Consider the following 27,434-nt stretch of genomic DNA (forward strand, 5'->3'; position numbering starts at 1 on the left):
CAAGGTCAAATTATTAAATTTCACTAAAATTGCCATAACTTCTTTATTTATGATTAGATTTGATTGATACTTTGACAAAACTACTCTTACCTGACATACCACAATAGACTCCACCCAAACCATCGCCCCCCCCCCCCCCCCCCCGCACAACCCCCCCCCCCCCCCCCTATTTTTTTTTTTTTTTTTTTTTTTTTTTTTTTTTTGATCATCTCACAAATGACCACCACACCCTCACACTATACCCCCCCCCCCCACCCCACCCCCTCCCCAATTTTATTTTAAACGGTTAAAAAACAAAACTATTTATTTTGATTATTTTATGTTTGAAATACCGTCCAACCATCGCACCCAAGAATCCCCCCCCCCACCCCCCCCTCCCCCCACCCGAATCCCCCCCCCCTATTTTTTTTTTTTTTTTTTAAGATCATCTCACAAATTACCACCACACCCTCACACTAGCTGGCGGGCTGGCTGGCTGGCTGGCTGGCGGGCTGGCGGAATAAGCTTGTCCGGGCCATAACTATGTCGTTCATTGTCAGAATTTAAAATCATTTGGCACATTTGTTCATCATCATTGGACGGTGTGTCGCGCGAAATAATTACGTTGATATCTCCAAGGTCAAGGTCACACTTTGAGTTCAAAGGTCAAAAATGGCCATAAATGAGCTTGTCCGAGCCATAACTATGTCGTTCATCGTCAGATTTTAAAATCATTTGGCACATTTGTTCACCATCATTGGACGGTGTGTCGCGCGAAATAATTACGTCGATATCTCCAAGGTCAAGGTCACACTTTGAGTTCAAAGGTCAAAAATGGCCATAAATGAGCTTGTCCTGGCCATAACTATGTCATTCATTGTGAGATTTTAAAATCATTTGGCACATTTGTTCACCATCATGGGACGGTGTGTCCCACGAAAGAATCACGTCAATATCTCCAATGTCAAGGTCGCCACGACTAAAAATAGATTTAAAAAAAAAAACTTACAAAGGGGGTTAATTTTTTTTGGTCATTTCAAAAGTTCAGTTTGAGTTTTCTCCCTTTATCAGATTTTTTTTTCACAATGAAAACCTGGTTTTGTGACAATTTTGTCCCTTGTTTTTTATGAAACGGTTAAAAAACACAAATATTTATTTTTATTATTTTATGTTTGAAATACCGTCCAACCATCGCACCCAAGAATCCCCCCCCCCACCCCCCCCCACCCCCCCACCCCCCCCCCCCAGCCGATTTTTTTTTCCCTTTTTTTCGCATTTTTGGAAGAAAATGTAATAAATGTCCACACCCCCACACAATGCACCGCTCTTCACTCCACCCCTCCCTCCTTTGTGATTGAAAATGAGAGTCCCTTCACCTTTAAAAAGAAAATAGATGAGCGGTCTGCACCCGCAAGGTGGTGCTCTTGTTTTTCTAGTCTTTACCTAGTCATTGTTTAAATCTGATGTTCTTAGCAAGTTATGCACACACAAAAATCATAAACCTTTCATGCCTTGCCTGAGTTTGATTGAGTATAAAGGAAACACTTATTTAATGAAGATTATGAAAAAGCAATATTACAACAGTAATAAATACAAAAGTGTATCATACATAAAAGTTAATATTCAAGCCACTCATATTTCCGTCTTAATCTATGTAGACGGCAACACGTTCAGAAATGCTGGAACTTCAAGCAGGTTTAGATGAGGATAACACTCTATTGAATGCCTCAGATTTCCTGACTCAACAATCGGATTACCATTTTGGGGCTCAACAGTCATCCATTTATATTATTAAATCCGTCATGAACTGGAGTGGAGTCCATTTGGGGGTAAGTGTGTCCTAGAAATGTTGTTTCTTTTTGCATTTTGTTTCTGTTCATTTATTCAGTTCTAGTAGGTGTAAATTAAAAAAAAAATATTCAAAAGTGTCTAGCCTGCCACATTTGTTATCCAAACTCCTTGTATGACAATAAGTGGTTTGTCTCTACTGATGAAATTAAAAATAAAATTATTACAGCCTTTTCCTCAGTTGTTGTTGAGGGATTTAATCATTTATTGAATGTCAACTCATACCTCTGTCATGCAATATTTAATTACTATAATTTCAATAGAAACAATCAATAAAAAGCTGATTGCATTATGTATGAACCATTCTGCAATGTACATATTGTTTCTACAAATTACTTAATGATACTTGTATTTAGAACTTTGTTATGCAAGTGCATCGTTTTTTACATACACTTATTATCCATACACTATTTGCATTCTGAGGTTTAACAATTTAATAATAACATTTGTACATATATCTTTTAAATGTAATATTATGTAAATCAATTGTGTTACATGCAGTTATGATCAATATACTCTATGTGCATTCAATGGTTAACCATTTTTCCTTCAAACTTCATGTTGTAGTTCTATGATACAGACTATGATATAGCCGCATATAGCATGTTGGTCTGGCTAGCTCAGTCAAATCTAAGGATCCCTGGCTGGGCCACATAACTTGTGTGAGATGGTCATGAAATCCTTTCTGCATCCCCCACCTTTAATTCAAGTAGGGCAGTTGTCAGTTACTGGCATAAGTTACATTTAATGTGCACTAAGTACTGGTTAACCAGCTATCTCAGGGAAAGTGTGAGTAGATTACTGACCAATGGGATTTGACTGAAAAACTATAATTGACAAGACTATTGCCAAGCAAAATATGTCCCCTACCGGCTCCACAATTGTCAGAATTTTTTATTGTTTTTAGCTCATCTATTTTTTGAAGAAGAAAAAAAGAGCTATTGTCATCACCTTGGCGTCGGCATCCGGTTAAGTTCTGCGTTTAGGTCCACTTTTCTCATAAAGTATCAATGCTTTTGCATTCAAACTTGTTACACTTACTTACAATCATGAGGGGACTGGGCAAGCAAAGTTAGATAACTCTGGTTTGCATTTTGACAGAATTATGTGCCCTTTTTATACTTGAAAATTTGTTTAAGTTTTGTGTTTTGGTCCACTTTACCCCTAAAGTATCAAAGATATTGCTTTCATACTTGGAACACTCGCAAACTATCATAAGGGACAGTAAAGGACAAGTTGCATGACTCTGGTTGTCATTTTTACAGAATTATGGCCCTTTTTTGACTGAGTAACTTTGAATATATGGTTACATTTTGTGTTAAGATCCACTTTACTTCTAAAGTATCAAGGCTATTGCTTTTAAACTTCAAATACTTTCATGCTATCATGAGGGTACTGTACCTGGCAAGTTGAATTTTACCTTGACCTTTGAATGACCTTGACTCTCAAGGTCAAATTATTAAATTTTGCTAAAATTGCCAGAACTTCTTTATTTATGATAAGATTCGATTGATACTTTGACAAAACAACTCTTACCTGACATACCACAATAGACCTAGACTCCATCCAAACCATCCCCCACGAACCCCCCCCCCCCCCACGAATCCCCCCTCAATCCCCCCCATTATTTTTTTTTTCTTTATTAAAGATCATCTAATAAATGACCACCACACCCTTTTATGCCCCCGGTAGGGTGGCATATAGCAGTTGAACAGTCCGTCAGTATGTCAGTCAGTCTGTCCGTCCGTCCGAAAAAAAATTAACATTGGCCGTAACGTTTTCACTTTTGAAGATAGCAACTTGATATTTGGCATGCATGTGTATCTCATGGAGCTGCGTATTTTTAGTGGTGAAAGGTCAAAGTCATCCTTCAAGGTCAAATGTCAAATTTATGGTGTATGTCCGTCTGAAAACTTTAACATTGGCCATAATTTTTTCAATATTGAAGATAGCAACTTGATATTTGGCATGCATGTGTATCTCATGGAGCTGAACATTTTGAGTGGTGAAAGGTGAAGGTCAAGGTCATCCTTCAAGGACAAATGTCAAATATATGGCGTCCATCCGTCCGAAAGCTTTAAGATTGGCCATAACTTTTTTAGCCGGATTTTTTTCAAAAAAATCTCGGCTTATAGATTGATGTTGTCGGGCGGGCGGGGGGCGGGGGGGCGGGCGGGGGGGCGGGCGGCGTGCTTCGAAAATGTTAAAGTTCTTATTTCATGGTATAACTTTGGTATGCTTGGACCTAGAGTCTTCAAACTTGACATGAAGGTTGGCCAGGATTAACAGATGACCACTGGTCATTTCAAGGTCATTCATTTGAAGGTCAAGGTCACTGTGACCTTCAATATAAAAAATGTTAAAGTTGTTATAACTTTGGTATGCTTGGACCTAGAGTCTTGAAACTTGACATGAAGGTTGGCCATAACTAGTTAGTAACCACTGGTCATTTCAAGGTCATTCATTTGAAGGTCAAGGTCACTGTGACCTTGAATGTAAAAATGTTAAAGTTCTTATTTCATGGTATAACTTTGGTATGCTTGGACCTAGAGTCTTCAAACTTGACATGAAGGTTGGCCAGGATTAACAGATGACCACTGGTCATTTCAAGGTCATTCATTTGAAGGTGAAGGTCACTGTGACCTTCAATATAAAAATTTTAAAGTTGTTATAACTTTGGTATGCTTGGACCTAGAGTCTTGAAACTTGACATGAAGGTTGGCCAGAACTAGTAAGTAACCACTGGACATTTCAAGGTCATTCATTTGAAGGTCAAGGTCACTGTGACCTTGAATGTAAAAATGTTAAAGTTGTTATAACTTTGGTATGCTTGGACCTAGAGTCTTGAAACTTGACATGAAGGTTGGCCAGAACTAGTAAGTAACCACTGGACATTTCAAGGTCATTCATTTGAAGGTCAAGGTCACTGTGACCTTGAATGTAAAAATGTTAAAGTTCTTATTTCATGTTATAACTTTGGTATGCTTGTACCTAGAGTCTTCAAACTTGAAATAAAGATTGGCCAGTACTAGAAGATGACCACTGGTCATTTCAATGTCATTCATTTGAAGGTCAAGGTCACTGTGACCTTAAATGTTAAAATGTTAAAATTGTTATAACTTTGGTATGCTTGGACATAGAGTCTTCAAACTTGACATGAAGGTTTGCAAGCACACTTATTTGTGACCTTAAATGTTATTGTTGTTCATGTATATGCATGCATTCAAAACATAACACAAGGTTTGCTCATGCCTTGAAAAGTACTTACATTTCATTTTGACCTTTGAACAATATTTCAGTAATTTAAGTATTGCATTGACAAAAACACGAAAGGTACTTTCCTGTCATTTAAATAAAAAATCCGGCTTCAATGCGGTCATCTCCGACCGCGGAACTCTTGTTAATATTGAAGATAGCAACTTGATATTTGGAATGCATGTGTATCTCATGAAGCTGCACATTTTGAGTGGTGGAAGTTCAAGGTCAAGGTCATCCTTCAAGGTCAAAAACATTAAAAAATTCAAAGCGGCGTTCTCATGAAGCTGCACATTTTGAGTGGTGGAAGTTCAAGGTCAAGGTCATTCTTCAAGGTCAATGTCATCCTTCAAGGTCAAAGGTAAAAAAAAATAATTTCAAAGTGGCGTTATCATGAAAATGCACATTTTGAGTGGCGGAAGTTCAAGGTCAAGGTCATCTGTCAAGGTCATCCTTCAAGATCAAAGGTCAAAAAAATAATATAAAAATTCAAAGCGGCGTTATCATGAAGCTTCACATTTTGAGTGGTGGAAGGTCAAGGTCATCCTTCAAGGTAAAATTATTTTTTTTTAATTCTAAGTGGCGTTCTCATGAAGCTGCACATTTTGAGTGGTGGAAGTTCAGGGTCAAGGTCATTCTTCAAGGTCAAAGGTAAAAAAATAATAAAAACATTCAAAGCGGCTTCTCATGAAGCTGCACATTTTGAATGGTTGAAGTTCAATGTCAAGGTCATTCTTCAAGGTCAAGGTCAAAGGTATTTTTTTTTATTTAAAATGGCGTTATCATGAAGCTGCACATTTTGAGTGATGGAAGGTCAAGATCATCCTTCAAGGTCAAGGTCATGCTTTAAGGTCAAAGGTAAAAAAAAATGATTTCGAAGCTGCTTTTTCATAAAGCTGCACATTTTGAGTGGTGGAAGTTCAAGGTCAAGGTCATCCTTCAAGGTCAAAGGTAAAAAAAAAAAATTCAAAGCGGCGCAATAGAGGGCATTGTGTTTCTGAGAAACAAATCTCTTGTTTTTTTCAAACATGGTTAAAAAATACAAATATTTATTTCCCCTACTGGTTTCACCTGAGGGAACTTATGGTTTGCGCTCTGTCTGTCTGTCAAACTTTTCTGGATCCTGCGATAACTTAAAAGTTCATAATATTTATTCATGAAACTTGAAACATGGATAGATGGCAATATGGACATTATGCACGTCATTTCATTTTGTTCCTACGTCAAAAATCCTGGTTGCTATGGCAACAAATAGACTAGAAATACTGCTGAAAATGGTGGTTTTCTGAATCCTGCGATAACTTTAAAAGTTCTTAATATTTTTTCATGAAACTTGAAAAATGGATAGATGGCAATATGGACATTATGCACGTTATTTCTTTTTGTTCCTACGTCAAAAATTGTGGTTGCTATGACAATAAAAAAATAAAAATAATCTGACAATGGTGGAATTTCTGACAATGGTGGAGCCGGTAGGGGACCATATTGCTTGGCAATAGTCTTGTTTTTATTATTTTATTTTTGAAATACCGTCCAACCATCCACCCAAGAATCCCCACCCCCCCTTGCATTTTTTAATGCATTTTTGGAAGATAATTTAATAAATGACCACACCCCCGCACTATACACCCCTCTCCACTCCACCCCTGCCTCCTTTGTGATTGAAATTGAGATAGGTCCCTACACCTTTGAAAAGTAAAAATTAAATGAGCGGTCTGCACCCGCAAGGCGGTGCTCTTGTTATTTGGTGCCATGGCAACCACAGGGCTCGAATTTAACTTTTCTTTCTACTAGCAAAACATTGCGAGCAGCTTAAATACCAGCTCGCAAAATCAAAAACATTCTCGCAAATTTTGCTGGAAACATGAATAAAGGCAAGTTTTGACATTAGTTTAGTACTATTAAAACTAAATAAAATATGACATCAACCACAAGTTTTGGTGTTTTATATGAAGTTCTTTTTCCCACTTTTTCACTGTTTTCGTGGAAGAATTTAATTTCCGTTTTTTTCTCTCAACTCAACGGTTAACTTTGCTTTATATTTCGTATTGTTATTTCAATCTATGGGCAAAAAGAAACTAGTTATTTTTCGCTTCGACGACATGACTGTTCAGGTTGTTTGTCTTTCATAGTGAACATGTGTGGATAATCGACTGTTTCATGTTCTTTGTACCAATACCATCCGCATATATGTACTATAAGTATACCAATAACATACAAGGTGCGAGTTTCCGCATATGGGTATTCGGACGTTCTATTAATTGACCTGCGCATTAGCGTTCACAACGTTGAGCGCATTTAGCAATATAACTCTTTTTTTCACTATTACTTCACTCGCAAAAAAATTCTAGTGGCTTAAAACTTAACTCGCAATCGGTATTTTTCACTCGCATTTTGCGAGTGTGCTAGTTTTAATTTCGAGCCCTGAACCAGAATGTTTGACGTAGGAAGAAAATGAAATGACGTGCATAATGTCCATATGGCCATCTATTCATGTTTCAAGTTTCATGAAAAAATATGAAAAACTTTTTAAAGTTATCGCAGGATCCAGAAAATTCTGACAGACTTACGGACTGATAGACACACAGAGAGCAAACCTAAAGTCCTCTCCGTTGAAACAAACGGCAAAAACGGCAAAATAGAAATAAAAGAAAAAAGAAAGAAAAACGCTAATGCGTCTTTTATACAACTTTGTAATGAAAATTTGCATAGTATTATCTCTCACATTTAGTATTACATTTACATTATGAAAAAGTAATATAATAATATATGAAAAAGTGTATGTTTCACAAAAGTAAAAATTAACACACTGATATTTCTATCTCCATCTATGTAGAAGGCAACACGTTCAGAAATGCAGGAACTTCAAGCAGGTTTAGAAGAGGATGACATTCCAGTGAATGTGTCAGATTACCTGATTGAACAGACTTCTAGACCGACATTGGATCTGCCGACTGAACAGGCGCCATCTACAACCCAGTCTATCCAGACTTCCAGGCCGGTGTCAGGTCTGCAGTCAGCAACCAAGTCCCAGTCACAAGGTCTGCAGTCAACAACCAAGTCCCAGTCGCAAGGTCTGCAGTCAGCAACCAAGTCCCAGTCGCAAGGTCTGCAGTCAACAACCAAGTCCCAGTCGCAAGGTCTGCAGTCAACAACCAAGTCCCAGTCGCAAGGTCTGCAGTCAACAACCAAGTCCCAGTCGCAAGGTCTGCAGCCAACAACCAAGTCCCAGTCGCAAGGTCTGCAGTCAACAACCAAGTCCCAGTCGCAAGGTCTGCAGTCAACAACCGAGTCCCAGTCACAAGTTCTGCAGTCAGCAACCAAGTCCCAGTCGCAAGGTCTGCAGTCAGCAACCGAGTTCCAGTCGCAAGGTCTGCAGTCAGCAACAGAGTCCCAGTCACAAGGTCTGCGGTCCACAACCGAGTCCCAGTCGCAAGGTCTGCAGTCAACAACCGAGTCCCAGTCACAAGGTCTGCGGTCCACAACCATGTCCCAGTTGCAAGGTGTGCAGTCAACAACCAAGTCCCATTCACAAGGTCTGCAGTCAACAACCGAGTCCCAGTCGCAAGGTCTGCAGTCAACAACCAAGTCCCAGTCGCAAGGTCTGCAGTCAACAACGGAGTCCCAGTCACAAGGTCTGCAGTCAACAACCAAGTCCCAGTCGCAAGGTCTGCAGTCAACAACCAAGTTCCAGTCGCAGGGTCTGCAGTCAACAACCAAGTCCCATTCACAAGGTCTGAAGTTAACAACTGAGTCCCAGTCACAAGGTCTGCAGTCAGCAACCAAGTCCCAGTCGCAAGGTCTGCAGTCAACAACCAAGTCCCAGTCACAAGGTCTGCAGTCAACAACCAAGTCCCAGTCGCAAGGTCTGCAGTCAACAACCAAGTCCCAGTCACAAGGTCTGCAGTCAACAACCAAGTCCCAGTCGCAAGGTCTGCAGTCAACAACCAATTCCCAGTCGCAAGGTCTGCAGTCAACAACCAAGTCCCAGTCACAAGGTCTGCAGTCAACAACCAAGTCCCAGTCGCAAGGTCTGACAATCTTGTTAATAGTCCTTGATTACACACCATGATAATGATAACGATTTGAACCTCCCATCTGAGAAAAGAAAGCTAAATACATGTGCGTAAAGAGTTGTCCCAGATTAGCCTGTACAATCAACATAGGGCCAAAACTCTAGTGAAGGCGTAAAGTGTTGTCCATTATTAGCCAGTGCAGACTGCACAGGCTAATCTGGGATTAAACTTTCTGCATATGCATTAAGACCCATTTTCCCGAGAGCGAGGTTTATTGTAAAGTCAGTCAGGACTTAAGCCTAAGGGCCATTTTTGACTTGCGGGTCAGTTACTGAGTGGTGCGCCAGCATTGCCATTAATTGACCTGTTTAATAAATTATGTTTTAAATAGCATTTATACCTATCACAATGATTTTCAAATGCTTTTTGTTGTATTTACCATATCCATAGTTATGCTGGTATCAGAAAGTGTGCAAGAGGCAGATATAGGATTGAAGATTGGAATGCTGGATGAAGTGCAGAAGATCAACTCTTTCACTGACATTATCAATGGTATGTGAAGCTTTGAATTCTCCTTCATGATCTTGAACAGCCTGTCTCAAAGACATTCTTGACTGATTCTTCCCTGGAAACAAAATCAATACTGATAAGCATGTGGCTTTTAAACATAACCTAGCTTCAGTTAACATTTTGAGCTCCACTGGCCAAAGGCCAGCGGGGCTAATGTCATGGTTCTGTGTCCGTCGTGCGTGCGTCCGTCCATCGGTAAAGTATGTTAACTTTTCCTTTAAACATCTTCTTTTCCTAAACTACTGGTCCAATTCTGATGAAATTTCACGGGAATGTTCCTTGGGTGAACCTTTTTCAAATGTGTTCAAATAATTACCCTGGTGTCAAATTTGACACTGCCTCCGGGGTCCCAAATTGAAAATTTGCTTATATAAGGCTAATTTTGTGAAAACTTAAAAAAACTTCTCGTCCATAACCATTGGGCCTAGGGCTATCAAATTTGGTATGTAGAGACATCTAATAAACCTCTACCAAATTTGTTCAAATAATGCCTCTGGGGTCAATTTTGACCCAGCCCCGGGGGTCACAGAATTGAATAAACGCTTATAAAGCGCCTTTTTTGTGAAATCTTTAAAAATCTTCTTGTCAAAAACCATTTGGACTATGGCTACCAAATTTGGTATGCAGTAACATCTTATAGTCCTCTACCAAGTTTGTTCAAATTATGCCCTTTGGGTCAAATTTGACCCTGACCCGCGGGTCACACAATTGAACATTATATACGCTTTTATCTTGCTTATTTTGTAAAAACTTTTTTTATATTCTTGTCCTTAACTCTAGGACTTAGGGCTACCACATTTTGTATGTAGTGAGATATAGTAGTCCTCTACAAAGTTTGCTCAAATTATGCCCCTGGGGTTAAATTTGACCCAGCCCAGGGGGTCACGAAAGTGTACATGTGCTTAAATAGGGCCTATATTTAAGTATTTGCACATGCCGAGAATATTTGTTTCAGCCTTATTTTCAGCAGTGGAGGGATACAGGGCCATCATGGCCCTCTTGTTCTTTAGTATTATCATAACTGAATCAGAAAGCTCAACGATATATTAAAACTTATAGAATAGATAAAGCTCATTGCTATATTTAAGTAGATGTTACTGTTGTTTTTCTGAAATTATACAAGCAACTAAGAATCTTACAACACAGATAAAGGTTTGGAAAATATGACATTTACATTTTCAACTAGAAATGGCGCAGCAGAGGCCAACGGGTATCCCATGCCGCATGTTTGACCCAGGGGCGCCCCAGGGTTGGTAATGGGGCCATGCATAGTTGAGATTGACCAAATTGTCATAAGAGAAGTTCAGTATCAATTAGAAGTGAATCAGTGTAAGAATGAAGAAGTTATAGTAAAAGGCAATTTTGGGTGGGTGTGGCCTATGTGGGCGGGGTGCCCCAGGGTTGGTAATGGGGCTATGCATAGTTGACATTGACCGTATTGTCATTAGATGAGTTTAGTATCACTTAGAAGTGAATCAGTGTACAAATGAAGAAATTATTGTAAAAGGCAATTTTGGGTGGGCGTTGCCTAGGTTGGCGGGGCGCCCCAGGGTTGGTAATGGGGCCATTTCCGGTGTAGAAATGAAGAAATTATAGTAAAAGGCAATTTTGGGTGGGTGTGGTCTATGTGGGGATGGCCCCCCAGGGTTGGTAAAGGGGCCATGCATAGTTGAGATTGACCATATTGTCATAAGAGAGGGTTAGTATCAATTTGAAGTAAATCGGTGTAGAAATGAAGAAGTTAATGTAAAATAACCTAAATAAATGAGTGAAAATCTCTGACCCGGCCCCACCCCAACCCCCATAACTTCAGATCAAAATTCCAACTAGAGAAGGGTCGCACATATGCTAATAGCTACCATGTGTAAGTTTCAAGGATCTAGTGCTAATAGTGTAGGAGGAGATAGTGGTCAGGATCGACGGACGGAGGGACAGACAGACACGGCGGAGATAACCACAATATCCCCACGCTTTTCAAAAAGGGTGGGGATAAATTTAAGTTTTACGTAACTATCAGGCATACTTCAAGGCTTCCATCTCTTCAAGTGAAAGAGGCATGATAAAGCTAAAATTGGAAAAGACAATGTGGATTTGTGTATTGCAAAAAAAAAGGAAAATACATATAAATCTGGTTAAAAATAAATCAGCTGATGTATAAATCAAACCATGATTGTTACTTGCCAGTTTTGGTAAAGAATGTGGGTATTGTTATTTCTTAATATTGTCAAGTCTGCCTTTTCTTGGCTAAATAAACGTCCGCAAACAGATTTTATAGTACTGATTTGACCTGCACGCTGAAGAGAACTCTGTTTATAAAAACTGCCAAAGTAAAAATGTCGCGCTTAAAAACAAATTTTCGAATTTATGGAGGAAATCAATCCATTTAAAGACACATAGGTATAAATTCTTTGTATGAGTCTGTTTTGTTGAAGTCAAATGCATCAAATACACCAAATAATTCTGTGATTTGCTAACAATTAATATGTGAAGAGAATTTTATTAATATATGTTCTGCCCTGAGGACTTGCCCAGGTATTTCAATAGAACATTTGGTTTCTGTTATGGATTATTTTGTAAATAACTAAATTCTTACAGGCATACAATTTATTTAATCATTGATATTGAAATGATAATCCTGTTTGTATGTATTTATAGTTAAATGTTGTCTTAAAACAGGCCCCAGTTATAATTATTACCCTATATGAAAATATTTATTAAAAAACAGTTGATTGATGCAGTTAAAATGTTTGCCATGCATTTAGATGTGCCGATGTCAGCAAGTGTGGCTGAGGCAGATACAAAGCCTAATATTGGAATGCAGGATGAAGTAAAGATCAACTCTTTCACTGACATCATAAATGGTATTGGCCTTGCAGTTTTGAAGCCCTTTTTAGCTTGTCTCAAAAAATCCTAAGGACTGGTTTTCAATACTGTCTGAATAGGCATAGCACATATGAAAGCTTCAGTTTGCATTATTATGAACATAACTTGAAGATAAAGCTAACTGAAATATTGGAAGTAACTGTTATTGTTGATTCTCTGAAATAAAATAAATAGAACCTTTGAACACAGTGACAAGCAAAGGTATGGAAGTTTTTACTTTTACATACATAAACTTTGAAATTTTTCCAATTTAATTGGAGAATACAATTTTAAATCCTATATTACTTTTCTTAACATATTTTCAAAGTTAACATGTAGAAATTTGCTGTAGATACAAAGTTACACTCAATGCTCTATTTTCTTGCTTACAAAAGCTTGCCCTTTAGGTTAAAATGATAAGCTTCAAAAAGAATTTGTTTATTACAGCAGTAACATCTATATTTAGCTGGCACAATTAGAATCATGTTCCTTTGACAAAAAACGGTATTTTTAGTCATTGAAACTAGAAGTTGGATGTAGCAAGTGTGAGTTTTTATAATATTCAGACCAACAAATTGTTATAAGGCTGCCTCAATCATGTCACTTGGAGAATATGAGCAACCCTGGTTTATGTTCTTTTGACAAAAAGTCCATATATACCTGGCTCTGGGGAAACGTGGTTAAATGCATATGCATAAATTGTAGTGTCAGATTAGCCTGTGCATTCCAATCAGAGGATGACACTTCTCACGGTTATGGAAATTGTATTTATAGGAAGTCTCTACTTAGCCAAAATCCAGTCTAGGCAGAAAGTATTGTACCTGATTAGCCTGTGCAGTGTAGGACAACACTTTACACACATGCATTAACCCCCAGTTTTCTTGGAGCGAGGCTAAAAAAACCTTTTGTTCTAGAGTTGTCCCCACTGAAGAAGTACATGGTGTTTGTGAAGAATGAAGAGATCATGCATAGTGTGGCCACTCAAGGGTGCTATATACAGAGACGCCTGGAGGAGTTGAACTACATACATCAGGTAGGGCAGTGATCTAGCGAGGAGTTGAACTACATACATCAGGTAGGGCAGTGATCTAGCGAGGAGTTGAACTACATACATCAGGTAGGGCAGTGATCTAGCGAGGAGTTGAACTACATACATCAGGTAGGGCAGTGATCTAGCAAGGAGTTGAACTACATACATCAGGTAGGGCAGTGATCTAGCGAGGAGTTAAACTACATACATCAGGTAGGGCAGTGATCTAGCGAGTAGTTGAACTACATACATCAGGTAGAGCAGTGATCTAGCAAGGAGTTTAACTACATACATCAGGTAGGGCAGTGATCTAGCAAGGAGTTTAACTACATACATCAGGTAGAGCAGTGATCTAGAGAGTAGTTGAACTTCATACATCAGGTAGGGCAGTGATCTAGCAAGAAGTTGAACTACATACATCAGGTAGGGCAGTGATCTAGCAAGAAGTTGAACTACATACATCAGGTAGGGCAGTGATCTAGCAAGGAGTTTAAGTACATACATCAGGTAGAGCAGTGATCTAGAGAGGAGTTGAACTACATACATCAGGTAGGGCAGTGATCTAGCGAGTAGTTGAACTACATACATCAGGTAGGGCAGTGATCTAGCAAGGAGTTTAAGTACATACATCAGGTAGAGCAGTGATCTAGAGAGGAGTTGAACTACATACATCAGGTAGGGCAGTGATCTAGCGAGGAGTTGAACTACATACATCAGGTAGGGCAGTGATCTAGCAAAGAGTTGAACTACATACATCAGGTAGGGCAGTGATCTAGCAAGGAGTTTAACTACATACATCAGGTAGGGCAGTGATCTAGCAAGGAGTTTAACTACATACATCAGGTAGGGCAGTGATCTAGCAAGAAGTTTAACTACATACATCAGGTAGGGCAGTGATCTAGCAAGGAGTTTAACTACATACTTCAGGTAGGGCAGTGATCTAGCAAGGAGTTTAACTACATACATCAGGTAGGGCAGTGATCTAGTGAGGAGTTGAACTACATACTTCAGGTAGGGCAGTGATCTAGCATGGAGTTGAACTACATACATCAGGTAGGGCAGTGATCTAGCGAGGAGTTGAATTACATACATCAGGTAGAGCAGTGATCTAGTGAGGAGTTGAACTACATACATCAGGTTGGGCAGTGATCTAGCGGGGAGTTGAACTACATACATCAGGTAGAGCAGTGATCTATCGAGGAGTTGATCTACATACATCAGGTAGGGCAGTGATCTAGCGAGGAGTTGAACTACATACATCAGGTAGAGCAGTGATCTAGCGAGGAGTTGAACTACATACATCAGGTAGGGCAGTGATCTAGCGAGGAGTTGAATTACATACATCAGGTAGGGCAGTGATCTAGCAAGGAGTTTAACTACATACATCAGGTAGGGCAGTGATCTAGCGAGGAGTTGAACGACATACATCAGGTAGGGCAGTGATCTAGCTAGGAGTTGAACTACATACATCAGGTAGGGCAGTGATCTAGCGAGGAGTTGAACTACATTCATCAGGTAGGGCAGTGATCTAGCAAGGAGTTGAATTACATACATCAGGTAGGGCAGTGATCTAGCAAGGAGTTGAACTACATACATCAGGTAGGGCAGTGATCTAGCGAGGAGTTGAACTACATACATCAGGTAGGGCAGTGATCTAGCGAGGAGTTGAATTACATACATCAGGTAGGGCAGTGATCTAGCAAGGAGTTTAACTACATACATCAGGTAGGGCAGTGATCAAGTGAGGAGTTGAACTACATACTTCAGGTAGGGCAGTGATCTAGCATGGAGTTGAACTACATACATCAGGTAGAGCAGTGATCTAGCGAGGAGTTGAACTACATACATCAGGTAGAGCAGTGATCTAGCGAGGAGTTGAATTACATACATCAGGTAGGGCAGTGATCTAGCAAGGAGTTTAACTACATACATCAGGTAGGGCAGTGATCTAGCGAGGAGTTGAACTACATACATCAGGTAGGGCAGTGATCTAGCTAGGAGTTGAACTACATACATCAGGTAGGGCAGTGATCTAGCGAGGAGTTGAACTACATTCATCAGGTAGGGCAGTGATCTAGCAAGGAGTTGAATTACATACATCAGGTAGGGCAGTGATCTAGCAAGGAGTTGAACTACATACATCAGGTAGGGCAGTGATCTAGCGAGGAGTTGAACTACATACATCAGGTAGGGCAGTGATCTAGCGAGGAGTTGAACTACATACATCAGGTAGGGCAGTGATCTAGCGAGGAGTTGAACTACATACATCAGGTAGGGCAGTGATCTAGCAAAGAGTTGATCTACATACATCAGGTAGAGCAGTGATCTAGCGAGGAGTAGAACTTCATACATCAGGTAGGGCAGTGATCTAGCAAAGAGTTGATCTACATACATCAGGTAGAGCAGTGATCTAGCGAGGAGTTAAACTACATACATCAGGTAGGGCAGTGATCTAGCGAGGAGTTGAACTACATACATCAGGTAGGGCAGTGATCTAGCGAGGAGTTGAACTACATACATGAGGTAGAGCAGTGATCTAGTGAGGAGTTGAACTACATACATCAGGTAGAGCAGTGATCTAGCAAAGAGTTGAACTACATAGATATGGGACCTGTTTAACTCAGAAAAAAAACACCCTTATATCATGTCAGCTGATTGGGAGGGTTAAATGTGTGTGTTATTATTTGGATTATTGGTTTATTAGCTCCACTGGCCAGAGGCCAGCGGGGCTTATGTCATGGTCCTGTGTCCGTCGTGCGTATGTGCGTTACTTTTCCTTAAAACATCTTCTCCTAAACTACTGGTCTAATTCTGATGAAATTTCTCAGGAATGTTTCTGGGGTGAACCTCTTTCAAATTTGTTCAAATTATGCCCCTGGGGTCAAATTTGACCCTGCCCTGGGGGTCACAAAAATGAAAGTTTGCTTATATTAAGCCTATTTTGTGAAAACTTTCAAAATCTTCTCATCCATAACCATTAGTGCTGCAACAATACGCCGAAAAGCGTATTGCAATATATTGTCAGTTCAAAAACCCGTATTGCAATATATCGCAATATATTGCAAACTTGTACCAGAATTATAACTCGCCAATTACCCGATAATCCCGTATATTCCAGTTTTAAAGCAAATTCTGGTAAATATGTATTATAAAAGTGCCCAAGAATAAAACTAAACACAAACATTTACCAATTATTCTTAAGTATCAAATACATTTTGGCATTGGTTACTATTTAAAGATGTGATGAAATAACGTCCAATCAGGCGGGGTTTTTTTTCCACTGAACACGCATAAATCGCCTGACAAGATGTTCCCGTTTATATACAACACAAAATACACCCACACTTTCCATGCGACGTTCTACATGTCTGCATAATTTTCGTGCGCTTTTTATTGAGACAAAGGATAAAGCACTTTTTTTATTGTCGTGTTAGCATTACAATTCGGAAGCGTGTTTCCCAAATTCTTATTACAAAATTAATAATGCTCATATCAGAATCGAACGAAACATTAACACTTGTGCGTTATTAATTCAACAATAATTCGTTCAAAAGCATCACACGAATGCTCCCATGTAACAATGCCACTCCATATAATAGACTTTTTAGAATGCTATTTTTACGTAATTTATTTTTACTAAATACCGCTTTGTTTTGTTTACTATGATATCATTATTTAAGATGGCTTTTCTGGACGAAATGTAGTTGAATTTTTGTTAGCCGGATTTTTTTCGAAAAAATCTCGGCTTATAGATTGATGTTGTCGGGCGGGCGGGGGGGGGCGGGCGGGCGGGGTGGCGGCGTGCTCGAAAATGTTAAAGTTCTTATTTCATGGTATAACTTTGGTATGCTTGGACCTAGAGTCTTCAAACTTGACATGAAGGTTGGCCAGGATTAACAGATGACCACTGGTCATTTCAAGGTCATTCATTTGAAGGTCAAGGTCACTGTGACCTTCAATATAAAAAATGTTAAAGTTCTTATAACTTTGGTATGCTTGGACCTAGAGTCTTGAAACTTGACATGAAGGTTGGCCATAACTAGTTAGTAACCACTGGTCATTTCAAGGTCATTCATTTGAAGGTCAAGGTCACTGTGACCTTGAATGTAAAAATGTTAAAGTTCTTATTTCATGGTATAACTTTGGTATGCTTGGACCTAGAGTCTTCAAACTTGACATGAAGGTTGGCCAGGATTAACAGATGACCACTGGTCATTTCAAGGTCATTCATTTGAAGGTGAAGGTCACTGTGACCTTCAATATAAAAATGTTAAAGTTGTTATAACTTTGGTATGCTTGGACCTAGAGTCTTGAAACTTGACATGAAGGTTGGCCAGAACTAGTAAGTAACCACTGGACATTTCAAGGTCATTCATTTGAAGGTCAAGGTCACTGTGACCTTGAATGTAAAAATGTTAAAGTTGTTATAACTTTGGTATGCTTGGACCTAGAGTCTTGAAACTTGACATGAAGGTTGGCCAGAACTAGTAAGTAACCACTGGACATTTCAAGGTCATTCATTTGAAGGTCAAGGTCACTGTGACCTTGAATGTAAAAATGTTAAAGTTCTTATTTCATGTTATAACTTTGGTATGCTTGTACCTAGAGTCTTCAAACTTGAAATAAAGATTGGCCAGTACTAGAAGATGACCACTGGTCATTTCAATGTCATTCATTTGAAGGTCAAGGTCACTGTGACCTTAAATGTTAAAATGTTAAAATTGTTATAACTTTGGTATGCTTGGACATAGAGTCTTCAAACTTGACATGAAGGTTTGCAAGCACACTTAGATGACCACTGGTCATTTCAAGGTCATTCATTCTAAGGTCAAGGTCACTGTGACCTTGAATGTAAAAATGTTAAAGTTCTTATAACTTTGGTAGGTAAAAATGTTAAAGTTCTTATTCCATGTTATAACTTTGGTATGCTTGTACCTAGAGTCTTCAAACTTGACATAAAGGTTGGCCAGTACTAGAAGATCACCACTGCTCATTTCAATGTCATTCATTTGAAGGTCAAGGTCACTGTGACCTTCAATGTTAAAATTGTTATAACTTTGGTATGCTTGGACCTAGAATCTCAAACTTGACGTAAAGGTTTGCAAGCACACATAGATGACCACTGGTCATTTCAAGGTCATTCATTTCAATGTCATTCATTTGAAGGTCAAGGTCACTGTGAACTTAATGTTAAAATGTTAAAATTGTTGTAACTTTGGTATGCTTGGACCTAGAATCTCAAACTTGACGTAAAGGTTTGCAAGCACACTTAGATGACCACTGGTCATTTCAAGGTCATTCATTTGAAGGTCGAGGTCACTGTGACCTTGGATGTAAATATGTTAAAGTTGTTAATACTTTGGTATGCTTAGACCTAGAGTTGTTGTTCATGTATATGCATGCATTCAAAACATAACACAAGGTTTGCTCATGCCTTGAAAAGTACTTACATTTCATTTTGACCTTTGAACAATATTTCAGTAATTTAAGTATTGCATTGACAAAAACACGAAAGGTACTTTCCTGTCATTTAAATCAAAAATCCGGCTTCAATGCGGTCATCTCCGACCGCGGAACTCTTGTTAAATGTTCGTACCGGTATGATGAAAATCGTATCGCAATACAATATGCGGATTGCGATATATACCGATATACCGGTATATTGTTGCAGCACTAATAACCGTTGGGCCTAGGGCTATCAAATTTGGTATGTAGAGACATCTAATAGTCCTCTACCAAATTTGTTCAAATTCTATTTCGTCATATCACTGTCAGTCTTAAATGAGATTGTGCGGCGCATGCGCAGATCAGTGTGCTGACGTCGTTTGCAGTATTAACAGGCGTAAATTTGCTAAGAAGAAATTTCATAGATTTCGAGGATTAACGTGTTATTTTAATAACTTTTAATAATAAAATACTCCTGTCTGGAGTTTTTTCTCCTTTAGAGAGAATTTACATCGACCAATCTATCAGATTCGGTCAGAAACCGCAGTTTTCGACAGTGGTTTACTCGCCACGTGCGAAATACAAAAACAAGATGGCGGACGGCAAAGAGGCCGTGAAGCAACTTTCAGTTAAAGACAAAGCTAAACTTTCTGAAAAGAAAAAAGTGCCATCGAAACCAGTGTCGGAGACACTTGATACTTCCAAATGTCAGGACTCGGCAATACAGGACTCGCCGAACGTTGAAATGTTAGCGATTCTAAAAAGTATGCAAGACTCTATAATCAAGCAAAGCGAAAAAATGACTGATTTGGGAGCACAACTTGAAAAAGTCGAATCGCCTAACGTTGAGATGTATGATGATGGCTACGGTTATTATAAAGAGGGTGAGTGCTTCGAGTCGGATGATATAGAAGAAATCCAGCCTGTCGGGCATGGCTCAGAAACTCAAAATTCGCGAAAGCGACCTGCTGACGAAGCAAGCCACAGCAGATTTGAGTCCATGGCAAAAAAGTTTCGGTCGACGGAAACAGTTGATAAGGACATCGATCAGACATTAGCTGACAATATCAATGATCTTTTCCATAACGGAATCGATGACGATCGGTACGATGAATTGATAAAAGATGAGAAACTTGCAAGGCCAGGAAATTGTGAAGGCCTTTCAGTGGTTAAGATAAATAGGCTTATTTGGGATGCCATCTCACACAACACTAGGTTGACAGACAAAAAACTTCAAAACATCGAGATATCGGTGATTAAGGCAGCTACTATATTAGCTAAAACAGTGAATGAGATGGCTGTCTAGAACAGGGGTCTGCAAAGATGAACCCCCTTGTTGACCAATGCAACAATGCCTTAGCCCTTTTGGGGCACACCAACAGACAGATAAATCTCACAAGGAGAGATCTCCTCAGGCCAGAACTGCGTAGTGACTATGCTCATCTTTGCAATCACTCTTTGCCATTCACTTCCGAGCTGTTCGGTGACGATGTAGGCAAACAAGCAAAAGAGATTGAAGATTCTAACAGAATCTGTAATCGTGTTCAGAGAGGTGGTTACGGAGGTAGTTTCAGAAGACCCGGTTTCCGAATGCGGTCACGGGCAAGCCCAAGGGGTTATACGAGGGGACGTGGTTCCTACGCATCACATGGACCTAATCCATCGTTCTCCAACCCGCCAAAAAACGTGATGAGACGGTGGCAGAGTCGCCCTCCACGTCAGTAACAAATCAGGTCAGTGAATCGAAATTTGAAGCCGGAAGGCTTAAATATTTTGTTGATGAATGGCGCAAGCTCACTAGTGATCCCATTATTCTTGATATGGTTGAAAATTTTCATGTTGTTTTTCATGAGCAATTTTATAACACACTGAAAAGAATATTGCAATCAAATACCATTTAACACTCGTGATTCAGAGATCATTGACACTGAAATTCAGAAACTTATGGATCTTGGGGTAATAGTAAAGGCTGTGTATGAGCCAGGACAATTTGTTTCACCAATTTTTATCAGACCAAAGAAGAATGGTGAGCATAGAATGATTTTAAATTTGAAAAAATTAAATGAGTTTATTCCTTATCACCATTTTAAAATGGATACTTTCGAGAAAGCCTTGAATTTAATCACAAAAGACACATACATGGGATCTATTGACTTGCGCCATGCATACTACTCTATTGGTATTGCCCCAGAACAGCAGAAATACTTAAGATTTGTTTGGAAAGGTCAACTTTTTCAATTCACAGCCTGTCCCAACGGGCTAGCATGCATGCCAAGATTATTTACAAAGCTACTCAAGCCAGTATATGCTAAACTTCGCAGTCAAGGATATGTCAATAGTGGATTTATTGATGATAGTAATCTTTGTGGGGATACATACCAGCTGTGCTGTGAAAACATTTTTCATACAGAAGACCTCATGTCCAGAGTTGGGTTTATCGTAAATCTCAAAAAATCTGTTAGAATTCCCACCAAGAGGCTGGTGTTCTGAGCAAATGAAAGTATTTTTGCCCCAAAATAAAATTGATCAAATAGTTTTGGAATGTACGCAGTTGTATTATGCAAAGCAGGCAAAAATTAGGGAGCTAGCACATGTAATTGGCTTGTTAGTGTCGGCATTTTCAGCAGTGCAATTTGGCAAGCTACACTATAGAGAGCTAGAAAAGGGCAAAACTGTTGCGCTGAAGCTTGTCTGTGGTAATTTTGACGCAAAGATGGGTATTAATTGGAAGATGAAAAGGGAACTCATTTGGTGGATACAGCATGTCCATGAACAATATAGGGTTATAAGTCACGGCAATCCAGACATAGTTATACAGACTGATGCTTCTCTGTCAGGTTGGGGTTTTGTCATTGAAAGTAGAACAGTAGGCGGTAGGTGGACTAAAGACGAAAGTTCTGAGCATATTAATGTCCTAGAACTCAAAGCAATATTATTCGCTGTTAAATCATTGAAAGAGGAAATCATAGGGAAACATGTTAAGGTTTTAACAGATTCCTCGACAGCAGTGGGCTACCTAACAAATATGGGTGGCATTCGCTCTGATAAATGTGATATGCTTACAAAGCAAATTTGGTTTTGGTGCATAGAAAACAATGTCTGGTTATCATGCTCTCACATTGCTGGGAAAGAAAATTTGGCCGACGAGCCCTCTAGGAGATTCAATGATCGAATAGAATGGTCCTTGTATCCTGATGTGTTTGGAAAAATCTCTCAAACTATTGAAAAACCGGAAATTGATTTGTTTGCAACAAGGCTAAATGCTAAGTTGCCAGTTTTCTGCTCTTGGAAGCCTGAACCAAATTCTTATTTGGTAGATGCATTTACAACTGATTGGAGTGTATTTTCATGCTCTTGTGTGTTTCCTCCTTTCAGCATGCTGGGACGATGCGTTCAGAAAATTTCCTTAGACAGAGCCAGGTGTTTGATAATAGCACCCCTGTGGCCAACACAAACTTGGTTTTCAAAACAAATGGGAATGATTATAAAGGAGCCCTTCATTCTTCCGGCAACCAAAAAAGTTCTATATCTACCACACTCCGATCAAACCCATCCGCTGGCAAAAGACTTAGTTCTGATTGCATGTCTAGTGTCCGGGAATCGTTCAGATGTCAAGGTTTTTCTAGAAGGGCAACCAAAATACTCATGTCTTCATGGCGATCCGGAACCCAAAAACAATATCAGACGTATATATCAAGATGGTTTCGGTATTGTGACAAGTGCAAAATTGATTCAGTTTCGGTTTCTGTAAAGGACGTAGTGGAGTTTTTGACTGAAGAATTTGAACGCGGAGTAGGATATAGTGGCCTTAATACAGCCAGAGGAGCTTTGTCATCGTTTTTAAGACTTGAAAACGTTCCAGCAGGTTCTCACCCAGTGGTTATTAGATTCATGAAAGAAGTATTTAATTTGCGGCCCTGCAAATCTAAGTACACCAAGACTTGGGATGTACAAAACGTACTAACATATCTGAAATCCCTTTCGCCAGTGAAACACTTGTCATTGAAGGAATTGACTCTGAAATTAGTCATGTTGATTGCATTAACGAATGCCGCTCGATCCCAGACAGTTCATTTGTTGAGTGTTAATAAGTTAATTAAAGAAAAATCACAGTTTGTTGTACAATTCGATTCATTGTTAAAACAAAGCCGGCCGGGCTTTGATTATTCAGTTCTTTTGTTAAAATGTTACCCTCCAGATAGGAGGCTTTGTGTATATACTGTTATGAAAGAGTATCTCAGTCGAACTAAGAAAGTCCGACCATCCACAAATAAGAAACTGTTAATCAGCTATATTAGGCCGCATGGGCCTGTTTCTAAAGACACAGTATCACGTTGGATACGGACAGTCATGATTAAGTCGGGGGATTGATGTAACAGTTTATGGTGCTCACAGTGTCAGGAGTGCATCAACATCAAAAGCTCGAGACAACAATGTGCCAATTAGTGTTATAATGAAGCGTGCTGGTTGGACAGCAGATTCTACATTTAAGAAGTACTATTCGTTAAACATTGAAGACGATTCAATGTTTGAAAATGCAGTTTTACAGTAACATCATTAGAGTACATGTAAGTACTGTATTACATGGTTAATTTTGTCATTATCAGCTTTGAAATCTCATTTAAGACGTACAGTTTTATGACGAAATAGAATTTAAAAATTAAACGAGACTTACCTTGGTTAAGTCGATGTTTGAATGTTATTCTATGAGTCATAGACTCACTGGAGGGATTAAATGCCGCCCCCCCTCCCCACACATATTTGGTAAAGGTTTTTTAGAACAGCAAGTTGTACACTTAGTCGTTAGATTTATAGTACCACGACTTGCTTATGGATTATAATGACAAAATTTCTTTAAAGCCTGATCTGCGCATGCGCCGCACAATCTCATTTAATCCCTCCAGTGAGTCTATGACTCATAGACTTACATTCAAACATCGACTTAACCAAGGTAAGTCTCGTTTAATTTTTAAATTATGCCCCTGGGGTCAAATTTGACTCTGCCCCGGGGGTCACAAAATTGAACATATGCTTATATAAAGCCTATTTTGTGAAAACTTTCAGAATCTTCTCATCCACAGACCTGTTTACTTCTACGGATTCGCCGTAGTTACTATGGATTATTTGGCTAAACTACGCACTACGGATTTGTACTGAAAAACTACAGATCCATCGATCAAAATGGTCAAATTTCAGTTTTTAATCGTACTTTAGCTTATTTTTGGTCTTTGCGGGTAATTTATCAATCATAATTATTTTGGCGCTTGCGTAGTAAGAAGCGTTTAAAATTCAAGCCTCCCGGGGAACGAGTGCTGATCGAGCTTGTCGAGTCGTCACTGAACAACAACTGACTTGCGTATTGGTTCGCAAATTTAGCCGAATATATACGATTTTACGTTGCAATCCAGAATACACATCTCTCTCTCTATTGCGGAGAATACCGACGATAGTTGATGTATCGGGATTGAGCACGCCTGTTTGTACACAAGTCCAAGATGACGGCAAGCAGACGAGAAATTGCGATTAACGGCGAAAATAATAAATATCATTCAAATTAACAACGGATATCATATGGTCAATAGGGAATAATGTAATGCGTGTGTCAATTCATGCAAAATACTACGTTTGAGATAAAAATAAAAATAAAATATTTATCAGAAATATGCACCGTGAATGTGCGTCACTGAAACAAGTATTGGAAAATTGTAGTTCAGTCTACTCACAAAGTAAAAGCATTTATTATAATGAGGATCGTTCGCAAAAGGAAAGAGACAAACATGATTTGATTTATATGTTAGTGGATCTGTGTATACTCAGATTCATATGCATATTCTGCTTTATTATGTTTGTTACGCTGTACAGTTTAATGAAATAGCATTGAACTGAGGTTGTCAAGTGCACGATATTGAAAGGTAAACAAATAAAATATATTATTTAAACTCCATTTAATACATTATTAACACAACAAGAACACTAAAGGGTGTTTGTCAATATTTGTTTATGTTTTCCCCTTATGATATTTAATTTTTAAAAATACTGAATTAAATTAATAGCTACTCTTAAAGAGCTTATGATCAAATGGTGTATTTAAGAATCTATAGATTATAGTAAGTTTAATATGCATGTGGATGGATATTAATTAAATATTGTCTTCATTGTAAGAAGACATTAAAGCAGCACTTAATAATATAACAATGCTGTCAAACATACACTTAAAAACAATTTTAATTCTGTTACTTATAATCATATGTATAATGCTTAATGTTTCCCAATTTCATGGTTATCGCGCTATTTTTTCCAATTTCATGGTTTATCGCGCCATTTTTCCCAATCCAAATGGCAAAGGCTGTAACAAATAAAAGCAAATAAAATCATTTAACAGATTTAATTTTTAGCAAGTACATTCATCTAATGCTTTATGTACCGTTAAACTGATATGTGACCCAGTCATGGTGTTTTAATGCTCAAAATGATTTAAAAAGTTAAAACTACTGACAACAGCCCAAAACTACTGAGAGATGCCCTCCATTCTACTGAGAAGCAATGGGTAGGGTAAACAGGTCTGCATCCATAACCATCGGGCCAAGGGCTATCAAATTTGGTATGTAGAGACATCTTATAGTCCTCTACCAAATTTCTTCAAATTATGCCCCTGGGGTCAAATTTGACCCTGCCCCGGAGATCACAAAATTGAACATATGCTTATATAAGGCCTATTTTGTGAAAACTTTCAAAATCTTTTCGTCCATAACCATTGGGCCTAGGGCTATCAAATTTGGTATGAAGAGACATCTAATAGTCCTCTACCAAATTTATTCAAATTATGCCCCTGGGGTCAAATTTGACCCTGCCCCGGGGGTCACAAAATTGAACATATGCTTATATAAGGCCTATTTTGTTAAAACTTTCAAAATTTTCTCGTCCATAACCATTGGGCCTAGGTCTATCAAATTTGGTATGTAGAGATATCTAATAGTCCTCTACCAAATTTTTTCAAATTATGCCCCTGGGGTCAAATTTGACCCTGCCCCGGGGGTCACAAAATTTAACATATGCTTATAAGGCCTATTTTGTGAAAACTTTCAAAATTTTCTCATCCATAACCATTGGGCCTAGGGCTATCAAATTTGGTATGTAGAGACATCTAATAGTCCTCTACCAAATTTCTTCAAATTATGCCCCTGGGGTCAAATTTGACCCTGCCCCGGGGGTCACAAAATTGAACATATGCTTATATAAGGCCTATTTTGTGAAAACTTTCAAAATCTTTACGTCCATAACCACTGGGCCTAGGACTGTCAAATTTGGTACATGTATGTAGAGACATCTAAAAGTCCTCTACCAAATTTCTTCAAATTATGCCCCTGAGGTCATATTTGACCCTGCCCCGGGGGTCACAAAATTGAACATATGCTTATATAAGGCCTATTTTGTGAAAACTTTCAAAATTTTCTCGTCCATAACCATTGGGCCTAGGGCTATCAAATTTGGTATGTAGAGACATGTAATAGTCCTCTACCAAATTTCTTCAAATTATGCCCCTGGGGTCAAACTTGACCCTGCCCCGGAGGTCACAAAATTGAACATATGCTTATATATGGCCTATTTTGTGAACACTTTCAAATTCTTCTCATCCATAACCATTGGGCCTAGAGCAACCAAATTTGGTATGTAGAGACTTCTAAAAGACCTCTACCAAATTTCTTCAAATTATGCCCCTGGGGTCAAATATGACCCTGCCCCGGGAGTCACAAAATTGAACATATGCTTATATAGGGTCTATTTTGTGAAAACTTTACAAATTCTTTTGTCCATAACCCTTAGGGCTAGGGCTACCAAATTTGGTATGTAGTGACATCTTATAGTCCTCTACCAAGTTTTTTTCAAATTATGCCCCTGGGGTCAAGTTTGACCCTGCAACGAGGGTCACAAAATTGAACATATGCTTATATAAGGCTTATTTTGTGAAAACTTTCAAAATCTTCTTGTCCATAACTGTATGGCATAGGGCTACCAAATTTGGTATGTAGTGACATGTAATAGTTCTCTTCTTAGTTTGTTCAAATTATGCCCCTGGGGACAAATTTGAAACTGCTCTGGGGGTCACAAAATTGAATATATCAGGGTTCGCACAGACCTTGAAAAGTTCTTAAAAATCAAGGTTTATCTTGAAAAGTGCTTAACAATGATCTGGAGTGCTTAAAAGTGCTTATTTTCAACCATAGCCTTGAAAAGTGCTTAGAAAGTGCTTAAATTTGGCTGGAAAAGTGCTTGAAATGAAATAACAACAATTAAAAATGTTAAAACCAGATTCATTATTTCCAAGCTTTCAGATAATTTCACGTCATATTGATCCGATGATATTGATTGCTCCTCCTATCTGACTCACGCCAATTTTCGTGCGCTTTTTTTTTCAGAAAAAGAAATTC

General features: G+C 38.8%; 1 protein-coding gene and 1 long non-coding RNA gene across 51 annotated transcripts in view; both read left to right on the forward strand.

Annotated features, from left to right (window-relative positions):
• The window catches only part of LOC127881401 (uncharacterized), a 66,007-nt gene that overhangs the window by 31,398 nt on the left and 7,175 nt on the right, over positions 1 to 27,434 (forward strand). The window contains exons 13-24 of one of the 50 annotated variants that reach the window (XM_052429207.1): positions 1,638 to 1,808; positions 7,919 to 8,156; positions 8,190 to 8,288; positions 8,322 to 8,420; positions 8,454 to 8,700; positions 8,773 to 8,849; positions 8,883 to 8,915; positions 8,949 to 9,014; positions 9,048 to 9,113; positions 9,549 to 9,650; positions 12,431 to 12,529; positions 13,445 to 13,563. In XM_052429207.1, coding sequence (XP_052285167.1) covers positions 1,638 to 1,808; positions 7,919 to 8,156; positions 8,190 to 8,288; positions 8,322 to 8,420; positions 8,454 to 8,700; positions 8,773 to 8,849; positions 8,883 to 8,915; positions 8,949 to 9,014; positions 9,048 to 9,113; positions 9,549 to 9,650; positions 12,431 to 12,529; positions 13,445 to 13,563 — 1,416 coding nt within the window. Of the gene's footprint in view, positions 1 to 1,637; positions 1,809 to 7,918; positions 8,157 to 8,189; positions 8,289 to 8,321; positions 8,850 to 8,882; positions 9,114 to 9,548; positions 9,651 to 12,430; positions 12,530 to 13,444; positions 13,564 to 27,434 lie in introns of all 50 variants that reach the window. The other 49 variants (XM_052429217.1, XM_052429205.1, XM_052429204.1 and 46 more) reach the window with 49 other exon arrangements.
• LOC127881416 (uncharacterized) lies at positions 4,027 to 6,095 on the forward strand. The gene is made up of 2 exons (XR_008050040.1): positions 4,027 to 4,158; positions 4,460 to 6,095. It is a non-coding gene; the product is annotated as an uncharacterized LOC127881416 (long non-coding RNA).

This window comes from Dreissena polymorpha, chromosome 5 (genome assembly GCF_020536995.1).
Source record: "Dreissena polymorpha isolate Duluth1 chromosome 5, UMN_Dpol_1.0, whole genome shotgun sequence".
In the NCBI taxonomy this organism is placed as follows: Eukaryota; Metazoa; Mollusca; class Bivalvia; order Myida; family Dreissenidae; genus Dreissena; species Dreissena polymorpha.